Genomic DNA, 18,460 nt, shown 5'->3' on the forward strand with positions numbered 1-18,460 from the left:
ATGGGGGTCTTTTTTTCTTGAACACGCTTTTATAGTCAATGATTCAAGATTCTACTTCATACTCTAGTAGGGTCTTTCATCCCTTTCGGCTTCCTGCACTACTGCGTATAGATCTGATCGGAAACATGTCCCACGATCCCCAAGTAACAGATTTCGCCTTGACCAGTTGCATAAAAGACTCAGCAATCAACCTTTCGAGAACAGTGTTTGTCACGATATTGACTTAGAAGTACACTAGAGACTAAATGCCACACATAATCAATGGTTCAGTCTTCCCGCACTGCTCCCCACACCATAAAATCTGATATCCTCCCCCCTAAGGACGAACCACAAACTTTCCAATCCCCCCCTTACTCTTAAGAGTCTTCTCACATCCCCTCCTTACTTCTTCCAAATCATCCATGTCCACCGCCGTATTGACAGCCTTGACCATCCCCTTAGCAACCATATCCGCCACAACCTCCATGTCCTCTCGAAGCCCTGGATGTCCCGATATGAACTCATACTGAATCTTTGTACCGCGCAGCTTCCACGAGTACCAGATCTGCAAGAAGTCAAGGACCCAACCAAGCCATGCGGGGAACTTGGGGCCGAGCATTTCTGCCATGACTTCACTTTTGGGGATGCTGGCGATGCTCATGAGGATGCCGTCGGTTTTGAGAACGGAGATACTTTCGTTGAGGGTGGAGAATTGGGTGCTTATTGCAAAGTCAACGGTGCCGCGGCCGATGAGCTTGACGATGTCTTGGGTCTTGTAGTCGTAGAGCTGAGTGACCATTCCGGGAAGATACTCTTCAACCAAGCCCATCTTTGGCGTCGAGACAGTCGAAATGATCATCTCGGCACCAAAATAGTTCCGTGCGATCTGGATGGCCGTGTTGCCAGATGCACTGAGAGCAGCGGGTATGTAAACAGTCTGTCCTGCTAGGCTATCTCTTCCCTGAAGCTGCAGTCCACGCTTGATGCTCTGGTAGGCAGTTACTGCGAGAGCTGGCACAGCAGCGGCTTCTTCAAAAGACACATGATCCGGTTTTTTGTGAAGAAACTGTGGCTCTGTCAGGGCATATGTCGAGGCCCAAGCTGCCGGGGGTCTAGCGAGATGGGGTTTCTCAAACTCCATGCCGTAGACTGCATCTCCGACTTTGAACTCAGTAACTACAGAACCAATCTCTACAACTACGCCAGAGCCTTCGATTCCAAATGGGATTGGGAAGTTCCTGTATTATGTGAGCTTGTAGCATGCGTGAAGAGTGGTTGTCGACTTACGAGGCCTTGTAGAGCAAGTCGAACTGTCCAGATGCAAACCCTGTTTCACCAGTATTGATGGCCACAGCTTTCATGCGGAGAAGAAGCTGATTTGGCTTGGTGATTTTGGGTATAGGCTGTTCTATGACCGTGTACTCTGCTGGGAGACACTTCTTTGGTGCCACAAGAGTTCGAGTGGTGGATGGTAGTTTTGACATTGTGACGTTTAGATATGTCAGTCAAATAGAAGTGAAAGAATGAGTGCGTTTGGTTTCATCATATCAACAGCGGACGTCAGGTCTTTAATCAGTCCATTATCACGCGACGGCGGCGGAGGTCGGTGCCTCGGCGGTTTGTGGGGACATTTCGGGGAGGGCCCACCGAAACCGCCGAACTCCACCACCGGAGACCTTTCGGTCACTCGACTACCAATATGAGGAGCTCATATTGCGGACTTTGCTGTTGGTAAGATTACCCGGTGGAGATTTACATGACTTGAGACATGAAAGGCATATCCAGGAATAACATATCCTTGAACACTTTTACCAGGACATTATCCGCATTCATTTTGTCCTCGAACATGTCAATCCGAGACCAGATCCCTCGATCTACGAGTGCTCATTCAGAGCAGGACTATATGTGATCTCGATTTCATATACTACATACATTTCTGAGAGGTTCCGTTACCACAGAAATCCTCTGTCGCCAGATTGCCATCAACTACAGTGACTGCAACAAATCTAGGTGACCCTTGCTACCGTGAACGCCTTACAAATAAAGAGCAAAACTCCTACCATCATACTTTTCGACAAAGAAAAAAATGAACACGGCGTTGATCCTGTCGCATGCGAGAGCGAATAAACCGCTCGTTTCGCGTCTGTGCCGCACAACGACGGTCTTCACCACCCTCCATGCCAAGAACTGTTACCCTCCCAGTTCGGGTCTCGACGTCTGTTGTGAATTCCATACCATCGCGAATAGCTCGACTCATCTAAAACACAGTTAGTATCAGAACGGTACTCAGACACGAAAGTTTATGTACCTCTCTCACGACTGATGCCAAGCTGGTCCGCAACATTGACATACCCCTCCTGCACGGCGCCTTTATCCTTCTGAACCTTTGCTACAAGCTTCTCGTCACCCTTCCAGACACTGCGACACATGGGGCAAGTCACTTTCCCACCAGCCTTTGTCTGCGCCCACATCCTGAAACACTCCTCGTGAATGTTCTGACCACAGGCGGCAGCGCACCAAACGATAGACTCTTGGTTCTTCTCGTCAAGCTCACAGTAGCAGATGGGACAATCGCCATCGATGGGCTTCCGCTTGTCGGACTCTGCTTGTCCAGGGGCCGAAATGGGAGGCGCAGAGGCAAAGATTGATTGAAGTTCAGTGCTCAGAAGCGCGAGCTGGTAGACGAGATTAAAAGGCGCGTTGAGAACTTGCTTCATGACCTAAGTTTTGTCAATAACGCGATCGAATAGTCAGGTGCGATACTTACATAGAGAATATGCTTGCACTGATGGCCCTTCTCATGGTGAGGGCACGTACATCGCGGCTGTTTTCCAACATGAACAGTGTAGATGTTTCCAGTCGATCCTGTCATCTCAACATCTTCCTCAGGGCAGTCTTGGGTTCCTCCCCTGACGCGATTAAGCACGTAAAAGCGCTGAGAAAGAGCCCGGTCGTAGATCTCATGAAACGACTGAGGTGGCTTAGGTCTGAACCTGCGGAGTCGCTTTTCTTCATTTGCGACTTTCGGTTTCTTCACTTTCTTCTCCTTCTCGGCTTGATACGAGACTTCTTCTTCAGTGATTTCATGGGCTTTGCGCCTCATTGGTGCTGGTGGCAAAAGTGCATCATGCTGAACGCTTGTAGCTTTCTGGGATGACTGACCCGCTTTGACCGTGTTAATCAGATCTGGTGAGACTGGCTCTTGCGGTGTCTTGAGATTGTCACGAGCAGCAGAACGCAAAATTCTGGTTGATTTCACACTGGCAGACCCCATTTTGATGAGCCTTTTGTTTGTCCTGTGATAATTTGAGAGAGATTTGAGGGAGACGGAAAATGTGATTTCGTCGCGACTGCCTCCAGGGTATGGCAAGTTCCCTTAGCATTTTGGGCAGTGGCGTACAGTTACATGGTCACGTGCCACTCCTTCCTCATCAGCGTTTGGACTTTACACGTCAACGTCAAGGGCAACGTCATCTCAAAAACCCCTGTGAATCATCCAGCGTTTCAAAAAAGATAATTGAGTTCATTCAAGGATGTCGATTGAATTGTGAAAGAGATGATTGGTGTTTTCTTTAATGGAGTTATTGCATGCGACCTCAGTTACAGTGCATTGGAAAGCGATTCACAAACTTCACCATTTAACAAAGACATCAACTTAGAAAGGAACTGCTCTTTAGCATTGGTTTATCCTATCTTCTTCATCCACTGATCCATCTCTTTTGACTGGCTTCATACCGCTCATGATAGCCCAAAAAGAAACATAGCCAAACGCCCCGAAACAAGGGACTAAACCCGCCCCTGCTCTCCTGAGGGAACATAGATGCCCCGCCGTAATGCGCCTCCTATACATAGAAAAATAACAAAAGAAATCGAAAGGCAGGTTGATGTAGTAGGTACAGGCTGTGCCGCAAAGACGGCAGCCTCTTTGAAATGGTTCAACGCCGAGTCTATGCTATGGCTGTCAAAGGTGTATAGTATTAGACATGAAGGGAATAAGTGTGTGTGGCCGTAAGGTCATCGAAGTGATAGTATCATGGAGGTCGTATGGGTGAGGGCCGTGGTACTGTCATCGAGGTATCGGGTGTTCATCGTACTAAACCACGGGCGCGGGTATTATTGTGTTTGGCCCGGGTGTTGATTTGATATGGCTATGGTTGTCGTCAAGAAGCGTCAACGTTCACGCAGCTCTGACGCGATGCCTAGGAAAGTGTCGCAAGATATATGCGCGCGGCTTTCAAGGCAATGGGCGTCGGTGGCTGGGATCGCGAGGCTGCTGATATCGACCAGATTGTTGCTGCTGGGCAGTCAACCATTCTGTAGAGCCAGTCTGTCGACCAGGTTGCTCAGCAGGCAACTTGGTATCGCTTCCGCTTGCGCCAGTGTGGTTTGATCCGCCAGGGGATCCAGGAACCAAGTCAGTTACGGCCTGTGCAATTGAGGCCACAACGTAGCCTCGGAGTTCGTTGTCTTCCCGGCTGTCTTCCTTCTCCAGTCGGAATCGCTCGTCCTTGTTCATGTTGGATCGGCGCATGTTCTTGATCTCTTGCATAACATAGAGCAGAACCTCTTCAGGACATCGGTTACGCTCAGCAGCGTGCTGGTTCTTGCGCACGTATCGTCGAGTGACATCAGTAGCGCCATCAATGGAGAATGCAATGCAGTAGGACATCTTTTTGCCCCAGCCCTCAGCATATAGGCGAGGGTTATCCCATGCTTCCTCACAAGCATCCACATGGACCCATCGCTTTTGGTGGTCTGAATACACCTCAGTCCATACATGGTCCTCGGCGTTCCAGACCCAGCGAACACGGCCTCCAACAGCTCGGCAAAGCATGCTAAAGCAGTTGGCCCATTCGCCAACACGTCCTCGTCGAGTTTGTAATAACCGCCAGACATCACCGTAACGAGGGAAGCGCTCGAAAGCACCACAATGTTGAGCAGAGCATTGATACAATTCGACACGGAGGGCGCCGCAAGCACTCTCTTCAGGTGAAGGAGCAGTCATACCTCGGGCGATGGTGGGAGATAAGCAGACAGGGCAGGGTGGGTTATTGACCCAGCTAAAGAAGGATCGCTTAAACCATCTATCAACTGTGTTAGTCAATCCATCCAAACGAGATCGGATGGAAAATGACATACCTTAATAATGCCCGGATGACACAGTCTTGGTAACCCCATTCGGGTCGTCGTCCATCACCCATACTCTCAGCCTGAGCTTGCAAGACCTGAGTCTCTTCCTCGGCCTCGCCATAGATACGATCTAATGGGATGGTTTGCAATGCCTCGTCCAGCAGACCGGGGTTCTCGTATTTGGTTGGTGTTAACGATAAGCTGATGAGGAGGTTTCTGAATTTTTGAGAATCGCGATCACCAGCGGCGGGAGGTGTAGGGATCTTGGGGAGATGTCGTAGGGCGGAGTACGAGGGAAGACCAGGTCCTTGGGATGTCGAGGGTCGGCTATCGCTGGGGAATGGAGAGCTTCGCATACGGGGAGACTGCTCTCCCAAGCTCGGAGAGCCTTGTCGCGATGAGGCACGGAGATCATTCATGCGCTTGTCACGCAACAAGCCTTCGAATTGAACCCGAAGGTCTCGGGCCCATTCCTCGCCATACTCGCCCGCAGGCGTACGTTGGCCCGCCATAATTGTTAATATGTGGTTTTGTAAGTGTATAAGTTCGTGGATGAAGATGTTGAGGATAGATGTTTCAGTATATGTCGTTGCCCAGATACGTGGCCGGGCTAGGTAGTTGATGGCTCAATTGTTGCTATTTACGAGGCCTAAGAAACCTCGGAGTGAGATATGTCGTCGTAATATTGATCGTAAATTGTCGTCGTCAGCAACGAGAGGTGCGTGATGGTAGGCCTGATTGCCACGGTACACGCGTTGTCCAGATGAATCCTTTTGGTCCTCAGAATGACCAACTGACTGACTGTTGCCGCGGGAAGTGTCGCTTGCTCTGACCAGTTGATGACTAAGGTAGCCAGAATCGTTTGTTTTCTTTTTTCTCAATCGTCGTGAGTATCGTCGAATACTCCTTCGTCGTAGAAACAAGTTGAGTCGTTTCTTGTGTTCGTCGTCGCCGAGAGTGAAGGGTTAAAGGAGAGGAGTTGACGGCTCGCGAATGGCTGACCACTGCAGGCAGGTAAGAGAGACAGACAGCACAAAAGAGGAGAGGCAGGAGCAGGCGGCGATGAGAATCGAGGGTGGACCAGGGGAATAAAGGGAAAGGGACGGGGTGTCTCGGGAGGGTGTGCGTCTCGTTCGCTCTTGCCCACTCTGGGCCAGAGCCTACGATGGCAGTTTACGCGTCAGCAGTGAGCGCCAGGCCAATGAGGGAGCCGACTGTTGCTCGAGGTGGGGGCCGCTGGGCGCAGGGGCATGTACTGGTACAGCTGCCTCGTACTCTTGTTCAAGTGCTCTGGGAACTGAGAGAACGCCCACTGAGCCTTATAATGATGGCTGAAATGATTGGTCTGTGATGAGTTGGACGGATATTCAGTGCTTGCAGGCTCCGGTTGTTATTTAATATTAGGGCCTTTGAAGCCTACGAATATTGATGCGTGTCGCTATCGTGAACGATTAAATGAGCCTCCCGAATATGTAATACATTTTGACTCAAATTGAATGAGAACGGGTCAACTATTCTCAAGTCTACGCAACAGCTTCATCATCAAGAGGCGAACCTAGAGGGCCAATCTCAGCAGGCCAGGGCAAGTGTACGTAGTCTTTTTCCAGTGAGTGATACACTTTGAATTGCGTGCGTACGTACGTCGACCTAGGGAACACCGAAAAGCGAAGTGGCGCCTGGCCTAGATCCTCGTCATCAGCGAATTAGCAAGCGTCAGCATTTGCTTGTACTACATGTACTTTTTGATAAGGTCAGATGGAGAAAAGAACTACAAGAGGCGATACGATGTTTTAACAAATTATGGGAATCTGTATGAGAATAATGGGAAAGGAACGACAATCTGTATCCGTGCTGGCTGTGGCAATGTGAAGCCTCTAACTGAACCCAGCAGATGATAAGCGCGGGGAAACCGTCGACTCGCGTTAAAAACGATCGGCCGCTGTAAAGATGGAGTCAGTTCAATCGAGTCTTCAGAGCGAGCAGTCACTAATTCGACATGGGTTGTAATGTCCGCGTAGACTACGGTGTACGGAGTACTCTAAATTTTGAATAAAAATACCTAAACTTGGGATCAGGTTCAGTAAGCAGATGCTTCACTACCTATGTAATCACAGACTTGCCAAATGGAATATCAAATATTGAGTACTGTTTCATTTTTGTTCCTCTACGGCAATATGGCGCAAATTCTAGCACAGAAACCTCTCGAGGCTGCCAAAGACCGCTGCAGTTTTCTGCGAGTCACTCGACCCTGGGGCCCTGGACTAGCAAGTATCGGTACTTTACTGGGAACGTGCCCCTCGTCTTGGTGGGCGATGACGAGGCAGTGGTGAGGTCCTCTAAAAAGCCGCCCGAAGAAATAGTATCGTGGCACAGCCCATACTGAGCCACGCTGCCCGCAATCCTTTTTCGCAATACGTAGGACAAGGCATGCGCAGCAACATCTATCCAAGATAGTCGACGAGACATAGTAACTATCCGCGCTTATGGTTTCAATTGTAGGCCTCTGAGGCATTCTGTATTGGCCTCTGTATCTTGGATCTCACTAGCCACAGAGACATCTGTCCAGTGGCGGTGCTCGCTATTTCCAGTTCCACCAGATCCACTTTGACTCGCGGCCTCTTGTCCCTTGTAATTCCACTGCCTCCATCGACTTGCATCACAACCCACCAGAAAGTTTGGATCTGTTTCAATGATTTCCCTATGAGGACATGGATACCTACATATCAGATAAACACGAAGACGTTATTTTCCGAGATTCGATACCCAATATTCGCAAATTTTATGTGGTTCACAAGTGAAGCTATTCCACATGGCCGATGGGGATGACAATCTGTGCAGTACACACATATCGAAAGAAACAACACAGAACAAGATGCTCAGTAGCTTGGTACTGAGTACTCCACAACGATCTGCAACATGCTTCTTCATCTCTCTATGTATACCTGATACTCGTCGATCTTGGGTCAATGTATCTGCCTTACGCCTTGCTTGTATGGCACAGCTCTAGGCACCTCAATCAAACCACAACCACAAACATTACAGACAAACCATCTTGGCCATCTCGATAGAGCTCAGTGGGCGGGCTTGGAAAGAAGCTTAACTGGCTTTGGCGTCTGCATCGCGTGCGCCTGCCCCTGGAAAAGCGGCCTCGTCCAATCCCATCATCCCATTTGACAGGCGCTCACAGAGAGAGCACACACTCGAGGGACGACTATTTGCTTACCTGGCAACGTTACCACTGAACGGAATTAACCCTGCGTCTCTAGAGCTTCTTGGCAGCGGGAACGTTCTCTCAGCGTCGCGTCAAAACTCAGTCACAGGGGTCGAATCGGAGCCGAATTCGACTCTGTCCGTTTTCTCAATTACCTAACGTCGAGTTATGATCTACTCACCGTTTCCCACATCGAATTTTAGCAGTGTCACACTGTCGCCCGAAAAAGACACCCAATCGTCAATCGAGTTGCATCTTCAGGCTCAGTCATGTACAGCCAATCATTCTCAGTTGTGGTCCGCCGATCTTGTTGCGCTTACGACCGGGGGGTGTGGTCTAAGACACCGCCAAAGGCCGCGTCATCTTGACTTTGGCTTGCTTGCGTACATGCAAACACCAATATCTCAACTCTATCAGAGAGTCTACGCAACGCGATCTTCTTCAATTGCCACCTCCTGATTCAACAATTTCCCAGAGGCACTTTTGGTGTTTTGTGAATGTTTGATGTGCTTCTCATTTTGCAGATTGATTTACACGGTTTGTTTGATAAGCATTGCCAAGAGGACAAGAGACATATCAAGTGATGTGGCCAGAGTCAACGGCCGGATCAGATTACGAAGCTAAGAATTTCGCTTCCGGGAAGTCTGTGCTACGTACGCTCTCATAGAGACTTGAGATAGACGTCCGGATGACCTCAACTGTGGTCCAAGCTGGTCGCCAAATCGCTTCAACGTCTAGATGCCGTTCTTGATGTCAATCACTCATCGTTTGTTCGACCCTCTCATTGGCAACTCACTCGGATCTTCCCTGGGATCAACTCAGATTTGACGTGGTTTCCAAGTTCTTTCTCTTCTCGGTAACTCAACACTTAAGCATGACGAAGCCACGACTGGGGATTACCGGTTGCCGATACGTATCCCTTGAGAACTACCCATAATTACAATCAAGCAGCCAGTGATTCACCAGAAGTATGAGTCGTGTGGGTTTCTCATGAGTTGAGGATTCAGGGATCTTGGGCTATACTTCAGCATTGAAGCCTCCCGAACCATGTCACGAACGATCCTGTCATCTCATCTGTCTGCCACTTCACGGATGGATCCCTCCACCCACTTTGACACTCTTACACATGCCTTGAAAGGCTTGACATGGTCTCTCTTACATGAGGCTATTCCGGCAACAGGCTCGAATTGGTCAGGCTAACGTTCTTGGTCCTCCTGATGCCCAGGCCGCGCGTTCCATGGGCGAGTAATGGGGCCTCGTTAATAATATTTGGACGATTTCGGTAAGTTGTGCAACAGTCTAGTGTATAAACCCGCGGGCTCTTATTTCTTGATTCGGACCCTTGCTTCTGGTCGTGTAAGTCTAGAATTCTAGTTTGTAGGTCGAGAAGTCACTCTCATCTTGTAAGTGTTCTCGTGACATGATTCAGGTATGAGTTCGTCTGATCCATAACACTCCTCCTATATGCGAGACATGTTCAGCCTTTTGAAACAGGGACTGGACGAAGGGAGCAGGGACCTCAAACCCTATACACCACCCTCCAATGATATGGCAGCTCCCGAAGAGTGATGTCGTTGAGTGACAAAATCTCTTCGCGGTCACAACCCAGACATGGGTACACGTATGCAGTAGAAACCCGATATCCCAAAATTTTGATTCGATAGCCCGTATGCTAGTCTACATAGCCAGTTTAAACATCCAAATCTACGAACTAGGACCATGCTTTTTGAGTCCAGACCCTTTTGACAACCATCATCCTTGCAACTATGCTCAACACGGCTCTACGATCCATAAGCTTATCACCCACGACGTATATCTACATTTTTCGTACTCCATTACTTCCTCCACTGCTCAACGCTGAAGTAGCTCTCAGGCATGTCCACATCCCATGTTGGTCTCTCCACCAAGGCAATCTCGAGAGGCTGGCTTGCGGTGCTGAGAGGGACGACGCCGAAGATGGGTCTGTACTTGAAAGTCATCCACCAGCTCTTGCGTTCACCGCCAGTCTCGGCGGCTTCGAGATCTTTGCCCACTTCACGACGGTTCCGTAGCTGGGCGAGTTCACCTTCAGGCTGATCCGCTTCATCGTCGCTATTGGCGTCCTCGGGTCGGGGGGCATCCTCCATGTCGATGTCATCCCACTGACCAGCTGTATGTTTGCGAATTTGCGAGGGTGCGATGGCGCCTACCTCCATTCTGCCTCCTGCTCCGGTCGAGGGTCCTGTTCTCTTGCGCTTGAGGCTCTGCTTGCCTGGGGCAGTGGATTCACTAATCTCGCCATCGAGAGGCTTAGGAAGGTCTTGAGCCAAGTCGAGCATAAGGAGAAAAGAGACACCGTAGATCCAAGCACGAGAGCCTTGCCAGAAGACACCCTTGGCTAGATCGAGGAGATCCTGGACGGGAGCGGGCAGGTCCTTTCGGGCATGACGTCGAGACCAGGGGGTGAGAGAACCTTGGAGAGGGTGGAAGGTAAGCAGGTGCCACGATGAGGTAATGGCGAGAAGGGTGTAGTCGTCCACATGATCGGATGAGCCATTTATTCCATCAGGCGAAGCTCTGGGAGAGATCTTGGTCCGAGGAACATCGGCTGAGAAGGACAGAACCGTAGCTGCAGAATGAAGTTTGGGTAGTAGTTTAGCACTGGGGTTACGAACCCACTTCTCAACGCCCTGCGATGACTGCTCCTCTTCTTCGTCTGAAGAGTCACTCTCACTTGAAGAGGACGCGTCATCCTCTGGCTTGGTCTTCTCACCATCACTCAGAATCCAGGTGTCAATGTAGCCCGCGACGTCAGACGCAGCGAGCATCTTGGAGTCTGGAGAGAAAGCGACCTGTGTAATGGTCCTGTCGTAACTGCCAAGACCTCCATTGAGAATATAGTGTGGGATTCCTCGTCGTAAGCGTGTGAGTCTTTGTACACGCGGTGAGAAGATGAGAGATGTTCTGGGGCTGACGGGGTCGAGTGCGGCCATGACAACGCGAGAGCCTTCCTGAATCGCGCAGAGCCATTGTGCGTTAGGTGAGAGCTGAACCTTAATGGCACCCACACCTGCAAGCTTTGAAGGGAGCTCAGAAGAAGAGACCTTGACGTCTGAAGGCTTGATAGGATCTTGGTGTTCTAATCTGAAAGCCTTGACGTCGATAGCAGTAGCAACAATCAGAAGTGAACCCTCATCATCGATAGTTGCTGAAGTAATATTCGAATCACCCTTGACGACGATCGTCTTGATAAGTTTGCGGTTCTGGTTGATGTCGAAGTCATCGCCTGCGCTGTTGAACATGTCGTTGGCTGATTTTCGGAGAAGCCAGATGTGAATCTCCCTGTCCCACCAACTCACAACAAATCGAGCCTTGGGCGCACTCAACAAAGGAGCCTGTTGAGGCAAGCTGGGCATCATACGGTGGTTTTCACGTCCCATCTCCTTTAGGGGAACCACCACGGGGTTAGCATCAGGCCCTATACCGAGTTAGCGAGAGTTTAACGATAGGGACAGCTTGTCTAACCTCCTGAGACAATAACACTGATTCTACCACTCTCAAAAGATGCCATAGACTTGACATCGTGGTCGTGGTACCTTCGGCCCCAAGCTTTGGCCCACCGAGATCCAGCACCATTGTTCTGCTTGTACAGGATTGTTCGTCGGTCCATGCCTCCGCTAAGGATGGATGTGCCGTCGGCACTTATCGCGAGACTCAAGACATCTTGCTTGTGGCTCTGAATGCGCTGCGATTGTGTGTATGTCTTGCCATCCCAGATGCAAACCTGGCCAGTTGAATCGCCTGAGACAATATTGCCGTTTGGCAGACATTTGACAGACCAGACAATGATGTCTTTGGAGCCACCAACGAGATCGGAGCCCAGTGTCATCCTACGCAGCATGTGGCCCTTTGTGATATCGTACGCTCGAATTGTGCTATCGGAGCAGCCGACGATGGCGACCCTGCGCGACTGGAAGGTGATGCTGACCATCTGAGCCTTCTTGGTAGGCGATCGCACGAGAACTCGCTGGAATCGCAGATCATCGTCCTCGATGGAGTACATGACAAGCTCGCCATCGATTGTACCAGCGATAAGCTTGGTGGGATCTTGAGAATCGGCGCCGAGTGTACCTTTGTCGGATCCAGTAGGTTGAGCAGCCATGCACCAGATATCACCATGTTGACCGCTAGCGTGTCTCTTTGGCCTTCCTGTCTCAAGATCCCATTCGGTGACTGTGGAAGTATAACCTATGCTGAAAAGACGGGACTTCCCAGCGACAATGCGCCCTTCGCCAAGCTCCTGGTCAGGCTCGTTGACCCAGACGAGTCCATCAACACTTCGATCTTTACCGCCTGGAATGATGAGCTCCTGGTTCCAAGAGCCATCCGTAGGGTTCCAGATTTCAATGTCGCCGTTAGCTCGTCCAATAGCAAGTCGCGCAAGATTAGCCTGTACTGCTGAGCGCGTCTTGGGGTGTGAAAAGGCAATGGCGTTAATGGCTGAAGGTTTGTATGGAACGAATCGACATCGATGGATATCCATTGCAACGGCGGTTTCTGGGCTCTGAAAAGAGTCCTCGGTCGCGTGATAATTCGTAATTAGGTATTGAATCGCTCAGATACGAGAGTCGGCTGAAAGATGTTGCCCGAATAGAAATAGAGACGTTAACCTGACGCCGCGTAGCCAGGCGTAGAGAGGGATCCGGTTCAGGAAGAAAATTAAATGCTAGCCTCGCGAACTCGACCAAATTTTTTTCTTTGGAAAGAAAAATAAGGTGTGGTCATAGCGCACTTAGTGCCCCTCCATAATCCACTACGGCAGCCGCGACCAACCCCTCACCTTCCCTCAGAGCGTGCCCCTCTGCTTCCCTTCTTCTGTGGGTTCGTTCGTGCTGTTCTAGATCTCTTCTGAATGCGTCACATTTCCGTCGTTTAGACCTCTTCTCATGACTCAACGGAACCTCACGACTTCGCAAACGGCATAACCTACAGCGAACCGACAACACAACAGTCGTATATGGTCCTGTCTTTTCAGTATCGTTCTCATCCTTAATCCACGTTCTTCCGAGCCGCGTTACCCACGATTTCCTCGATTTGCTTCCGCATCTCCGAACTCTGGTCTCCAAACACTATAAGTCACCAGCTATAAATACCTAGGGAAGAATATCTCCGCCGAGTCCGACCTCGTCATAACAACACCCACAAACCCCGTCATGGATTTCAACAGCTCCTCGCCCTTCCCGGAGGGCGTCATCTCCTTCCTCGACACTGATCTATACAAGTTGACGATGCAATGTGCCGTCTTCAAGTTCTTCAAAGACGTGCCTGTGACATACGCCTATACCAACCGAACTCCCGACAAGAAGCTGTCGCGTACCGCCTTTAAGTGGCTCCAAGAGCAAATTCGAAGTATGAAACGCGGTCTTGGTGACCTTCTCTCCAAATCTCGAACTAACCTTGATGGACAGAGCTCGGAAACATTTCTCTCTCTACCGACGAATACCTTTTCCTCAAGAAGCACTGCGACTACCTCTCTGAAGACTACCTCAACTTCCTCAAGGAGTTCCGCCTTAGCCCCCGAGAACAAGTTGTCGCTACCTTCACTCCCGTCGGCGAGGATACTGGAGATGACTCCATTGTGGGCGACGTCGATATACAGATCAAGGGCACTTGGGTTGACACGATCCTCTACGAAATCCCTATGCTTGCTCTGACATCCGAGGCATACTTCAAGTTCATGGACACAGACTGGAACTACGAGGGCCAAGAAAAGCAGGCATTTGAGAAGGGACTCAAGCTGTTAGAAGCAGGATGCATCACATCCGAATTTGGCACACGAAGACGTCGCGACTACCACACCCAGGCCCTTGTGTTCCGAGGATTGGTGCAAGCTTCCAAGGAAGCTGAGAAGAAGGGATTCCCTGGCAAGCTCTCCGGAACCAGTAACGTCCATCTCGCCATGCGCTTCAACATCCCCCCCGTAGGAACTGTTGCTCACGAGTGGTTCATGGGTGTTGCCGCTATCATCGGTGACTACAGGTCCGCCACTGAGGTCGCACTGCGACATTGGGTAGCTTGTTTCGGCAACAAGCTCGGTATTGCTTTGACCGACACTTTCGGAACTCAAGAGTTTCTGCGAGCCTTCACTCAACCTGTGCAGCCTATTGAGGGTGGCTTCCCAGCAGAGACCTTTAAGAAGGCTGACGGAACCATGAAGACATATGCGGAAACCTTCGCTGGCATTCGTCAAGATTCTGGCGACCCCGCAGAGTACACCAAGTGGATGAGAGAGTTTTACGATAAGCAGGGCATCACCGACAAGAAGCTCATTGTCTTCTCTGACTCATTGAACATTGAGAGGTGTCTCGAATACAAGAAAATTGCTGAGGACCTTGGCTTCCAGCCAACGTTTGGTGTAGGAACGTACCTTACCAACGACTTTGTGCACCTCAAGACTGGCACCAAATCTGTTCCTCTGAACATTGTTATCAAGATCAGCTCGGCGGCAGGCCGCCCAGCTGTCAAGATCAGGTGAGTGCTCTGTGTCTAGGCTCGCAATAGCATCGACTAACTTGTTATAGTGACAACATTGGAAAGAACACAGGTGACAAGGAGACTGTCGAGAAGGTCAAGAAGGAACTTGGATATGTTGAGCGTGAGTGGAAGGAGGGCGACGAAACCTCGCGATGGGGTAAGGAATAAGGGGAAAATAGACTAAGATACCAGGCAAACATTGCCGATTTGATTAAGGAGGGGCCGTATAAGCACCAGAAAAGAGACGGGAAACAGCGCAAGCTTGGATTATCTGAGACCAGTCGGTTATGCTGTAATGCTGGTTTAGATCTGAACGCCGCTCAATCACAGAAAACGATGTTAAACTGAGTTGGATATCTGCGTAGCCTACAAACAAGCTGAATAAGTGGCGAGTCCAAAACCAAACCTCACGCCGCATAGTTCTACACATGCAAAATGCAGCCATGAATCATTGCTCCTCTGAAGTCTCAACGATGGGTGTCAGACCAACCTCTGTCCTCGCCCAAGTGATACACTCTCGCCACTCTGACATATTCATAACCTCAAACTCAGGATCAGGTTCCCACAACATCTCCGAGACTTCGTCCACCATCTTCTTACCAAACGTACCAACCCACCAAGCGATCTTGCCCAATGTGTCAAGCTGCACTCCCCAGAACACCATTAGAAGCAAAGCCACTGGATCTGAGCTCTTGAGCGCTAACCCAAAATCTCGTCCTGCAAGAGCTGGAAATCCTATGGCCATCCCTTTGAAGACATCTTTGGAATCTTGAACGAAGCATGTTTGTATGGCGGAGAAGCTGGTGCGGTAAGAGTTGATTCGGACGCTGGCTTCGGACTGGTCGTTGGCAGCTGAACCAGAAGGTGTTTCGCAGGCTTTGTTGATGATAGTGCTTAGACTCTCTAGAGCTTCTTCTGTTTCCTTGCTCAATGATGTGGGCGTCTCAGTCTGAAGTTGTGTTCTTAGCATCAAAGCCTCTGTAGATCGCGATAAAGCTCCTGATATCAAAGCGTCGAAGTGCTGGTTGGCGATAGAGGCATTTCCCATGAGGAGCTCCCACAATGTGACCATGCGTTCTAAAACACCCTCGTGAAGTTCTTCGAAAGCACTGCATTGGCCGAGAGCCATGTTTACAGCAACAGCAAGGAAGGAGAACATGAAGATCTTCTGGGCATTCTCAGAATTGACGTTCTCAAGCTGTGCTCTGAACGAACGACTTGCTTTATCGTAGTACTCCACGGCCAACTTGGCATAATAAGTGTCGTGGTCTTCTTCAACAACTACAGCACCCCCACAGAGCGCGACTTCGAGAGCTGAGAAGGCAAACATGCCTTGTAGGAGATACTCGTGCTTAAGAGCCCAGCGAGCCATGTCATCTTGAAGCCATTGGTTATCTTCCGGAATACTGGCTAGACTTTTGTAGCTTGATGACGTCCAACGGTGCATGAGTTCAAGTTCTATTCTGCGTCTGGTCTCTGTTGCTGGGAGCTGTGTAGGTGGCTCGGTGAGATATGAGCAGCCCTCTAGATTACGGGCTAGACAATTGGTACAGGGAGGACCGCCCTCGTCACACTGAAGGAATTAATGGAATATTCTGAGATTTGGTAAGGGTATGTACTTTAACATGGCGCTTTTTGCAGTTTCGACAGCCGTGTCGAGACTTGTTATGAGTCCTTCGTTTCATCATGATGGCGAGGAATGCCAGTTGAAGAGCGTAACAGCAGCTGTGTTGGAGAAGAACGGCAGTAAAAGATTATTATGAGATAAGTGAATTCGATTTAATGTGAAGTGGGGAGGATAGATGAGCTGGGTATAAGAGTTGATGTTGAAGCTGAAGCCTGGGATATAGTGAGGTGGCTGTGCTTATGGCTAGTCCCCTCATGGGTATAGGCGAAGCTGACGAATGAGGTTCAGGAGTGCTCTACTCGAACGAAACGAATAGTCCATGCCAAGAAATTCTATCTAATTAGCGAATATTGTTTTTTGAGATTATAGAACATGAATGCATGATTAGATGGATATGGTCTCGGCCTATTGAGACCTGGCTCGTGATGGCTGTAAGTCGGGTGTAATCTTCTTGATGGAATTCAATTGTTCATCTAATCATAAATCTTACTATCCAGGCCGGTTTTATCATACGTTACTCTTTTCATCAATGACTTGTGTGGCACCATCTTTTTGTGGTAGTAAATGTGCCTCCACACATCAGAGTCTCGAGCATCACGCCCAGCAACACACCGACAATAACACCAGCAGTCTCACCAGCACCCACCATCTGCAGGCTAAACTCCAAGTTGATTCCTGACTCGAAGGATTTGCCTTGTAGCACTCGGTCGAAAATAGTCATATACACTGCTCCTCCGCCAAGACCGGCACCGAAAGCCAGTAATCCAACAAGGACTTCTGTTGAGAAGACCAGAAAGATCGAGTTGGTGAGCAAGATGAATGTCGAAGCTCCAATGATTGCAAAAGCGGCCTTGGTACTAGTGGGTCGGAGGAGAAGCGTGTGTGTTCGGGAGATAAAGTTGCCAAGCTGAAAAGCAAGGCCGTAGGTGGTGAAGTAAGAGAAGAACGACGTATACGATGTAGGAAGAGGCAAGGCTCGAGCTATGCCTGGGTATGCCAAAGCCTGAATAGCAAATGCTCCAAACAAAGGTATCATGAATGGTTGAACCATGGCTTTAGTAAGGTTGAGTCGGTTTCTAGTGCTGAGCATACGTGAGAGCTGCTCAACTGGATTCTGGGCGAGCAGAGAAGCATCCTCGACATCAACCTTTGACGCTTCGTGTTGCGCGTGAGGATAGTTGACTGGCGCTCCCGGGAGGATGACAAAGAATGCCACAAGCATGGCACCTGTAAGTGCATAAATGCAGTCAATAAAGTCCCGTAAAAAGGACTCCAACCAAACAGTCAAGACAAATGGTAGGATTGCGCAAAACACAGCCCCGGCTCCAACGCCAGCGCCCCATCCTGCGAGTCCAACACGGCCGTAATACCGCAACATTCCCAGGAACGAGATTTCCATTGCAGCAGCAGATATCGATGCCAGAACTGATGTCAAGATTCGAAGTGGCGGTGCAATATTAGGCGGCGTGACGTTTGTGACGATAGCCACTATGATCCAGCCTGCTCCAATAGTGAGAGGACGCATCCAGTAGGGAACACGATGAAGAACATGGGGCATTAACAGCTTCGTCGCCAAAGCCGGAAGAGTCTCGATGAGAAGAACGATCCATCGCGGATACGGAATGATGAGATAATTTGCTGAATGCACGATGAATGGCACAATCGCATTCACGAGGCCTGAGAGTGAGAGGTCAGTTGAGGCTTCATGTGAAGACATCCGATGAGGTAGTCAAAATTACCGAGAATCGCAAAACCGAGGTACGTTAGCATCGTAACACTCAACCTCGACCTCTTCTGAGGATCCATGGTGAACTCCATCGCATCAAGTCCTCCATGAAAGAGTTAGAATAAAAAATAAAGTGAAGCAAGAAAAGAGGCTTTTCAACAGAGAACAGATCAGCCAATACTTTTCGCAGCCTGAAGTCAATAAATGCAATGTAAGCTTATTTATTTAACCCTCTGCTCTGGCCGAATACGGTTTACGGAGCCCAAAACACCGC

The 18,460-nt window shown here is 49.6% G+C and overlaps 7 protein-coding genes across 7 annotated transcripts; 1 reads left to right on the top strand and 6 right to left on the bottom strand.

The window, feature by feature from the left end:
- Positions 1-316: 316 nt before the first annotated feature.
- Positions 317-1,463, bottom strand: FMAN_01704 (uncharacterized protein; the record flags this gene model as incomplete). Its single annotated transcript, XM_041821967.1, has 2 exons — positions 317-1,217; positions 1,267-1,463. 2 exons carry the CDS (start codon positions 1,461-1,463, stop codon positions 317-319), a joined length of 1,098 nt encoding a protein of 365 aa, XP_041677048.1.
- Positions 1,464-2,144: 681 nt separating this feature from the next.
- Positions 2,145-3,253, bottom strand: FMAN_01705 (uncharacterized protein; the record flags this gene model as incomplete). The annotated part of the gene is made up of 3 exons (XM_041821978.1): positions 2,145-2,236; positions 2,288-2,699; positions 2,747-3,253. The coding sequence occupies 3 exons, from the start codon at positions 3,251-3,253 to the stop codon at positions 2,145-2,147; spliced, it is 1,011 nt and encodes a 336-aa protein (XP_041677049.1).
- Positions 3,254-4,213: 960 nt separating this feature from the next.
- FMAN_01706 (uncharacterized protein) lies at positions 4,214-5,621 on the bottom strand (the record flags this gene model as incomplete). The annotated part of the gene is made up of 2 exons (XM_041821989.1): positions 4,214-5,063; positions 5,119-5,621. 2 exons carry the CDS (start codon positions 5,619-5,621, stop codon positions 4,214-4,216), a joined length of 1,353 nt encoding a protein of 450 aa, XP_041677050.1.
- Positions 5,622-10,155: 4,534 nt separating this feature from the next.
- FMAN_01707 (uncharacterized protein) lies at positions 10,156-12,842 on the bottom strand (the record flags this gene model as incomplete). Its single annotated transcript, XM_041822000.1, has 2 exons — positions 10,156-11,777; positions 11,825-12,842. 2 exons carry the CDS (start codon positions 12,840-12,842, stop codon positions 10,156-10,158), a joined length of 2,640 nt encoding a protein of 879 aa, XP_041677051.1.
- Positions 12,843-13,512: 670 nt separating this feature from the next.
- On the top strand, positions 13,513-15,001 carry FMAN_01708 (uncharacterized protein; the record flags this gene model as incomplete). The annotated part of the gene is made up of 3 exons (XM_041822011.1): positions 13,513-13,708; positions 13,768-14,830; positions 14,881-15,001. The coding sequence occupies 3 exons, from the start codon at positions 13,513-13,515 to the stop codon at positions 14,999-15,001; spliced, it is 1,380 nt and encodes a 459-aa protein (XP_041677052.1).
- Positions 15,002-15,281: 280 nt separating this feature from the next.
- On the bottom strand, positions 15,282-16,521 carry FMAN_01709 (uncharacterized protein; the record flags this gene model as incomplete). The annotated part of the gene is made up of 2 exons (XM_041822022.1): positions 15,282-16,406; positions 16,453-16,521. 2 exons carry the CDS (start codon positions 16,519-16,521, stop codon positions 15,282-15,284), a joined length of 1,194 nt encoding a protein of 397 aa, XP_041677053.1.
- Positions 16,522-16,986: 465 nt separating this feature from the next.
- FMAN_01710 (uncharacterized protein) lies at positions 16,987-18,266 on the bottom strand (the record flags this gene model as incomplete). Its single annotated transcript, XM_041822033.1, has 2 exons — positions 16,987-18,137; positions 18,200-18,266. The coding sequence occupies 2 exons, from the start codon at positions 18,264-18,266 to the stop codon at positions 16,987-16,989; spliced, it is 1,218 nt and encodes a 405-aa protein (XP_041677054.1).
- Positions 18,267-18,460: the final 194 nt, after the last annotated feature.

This window comes from Fusarium mangiferae, assembly GCF_900044065.1.
Source record: "Fusarium mangiferae strain MRC7560 genome assembly, contig: FMAN_scaffold001, whole genome shotgun sequence".
Lineage (NCBI taxonomy): Eukaryota > Fungi > Ascomycota > Sordariomycetes > Hypocreales > Nectriaceae > Fusarium > Fusarium mangiferae.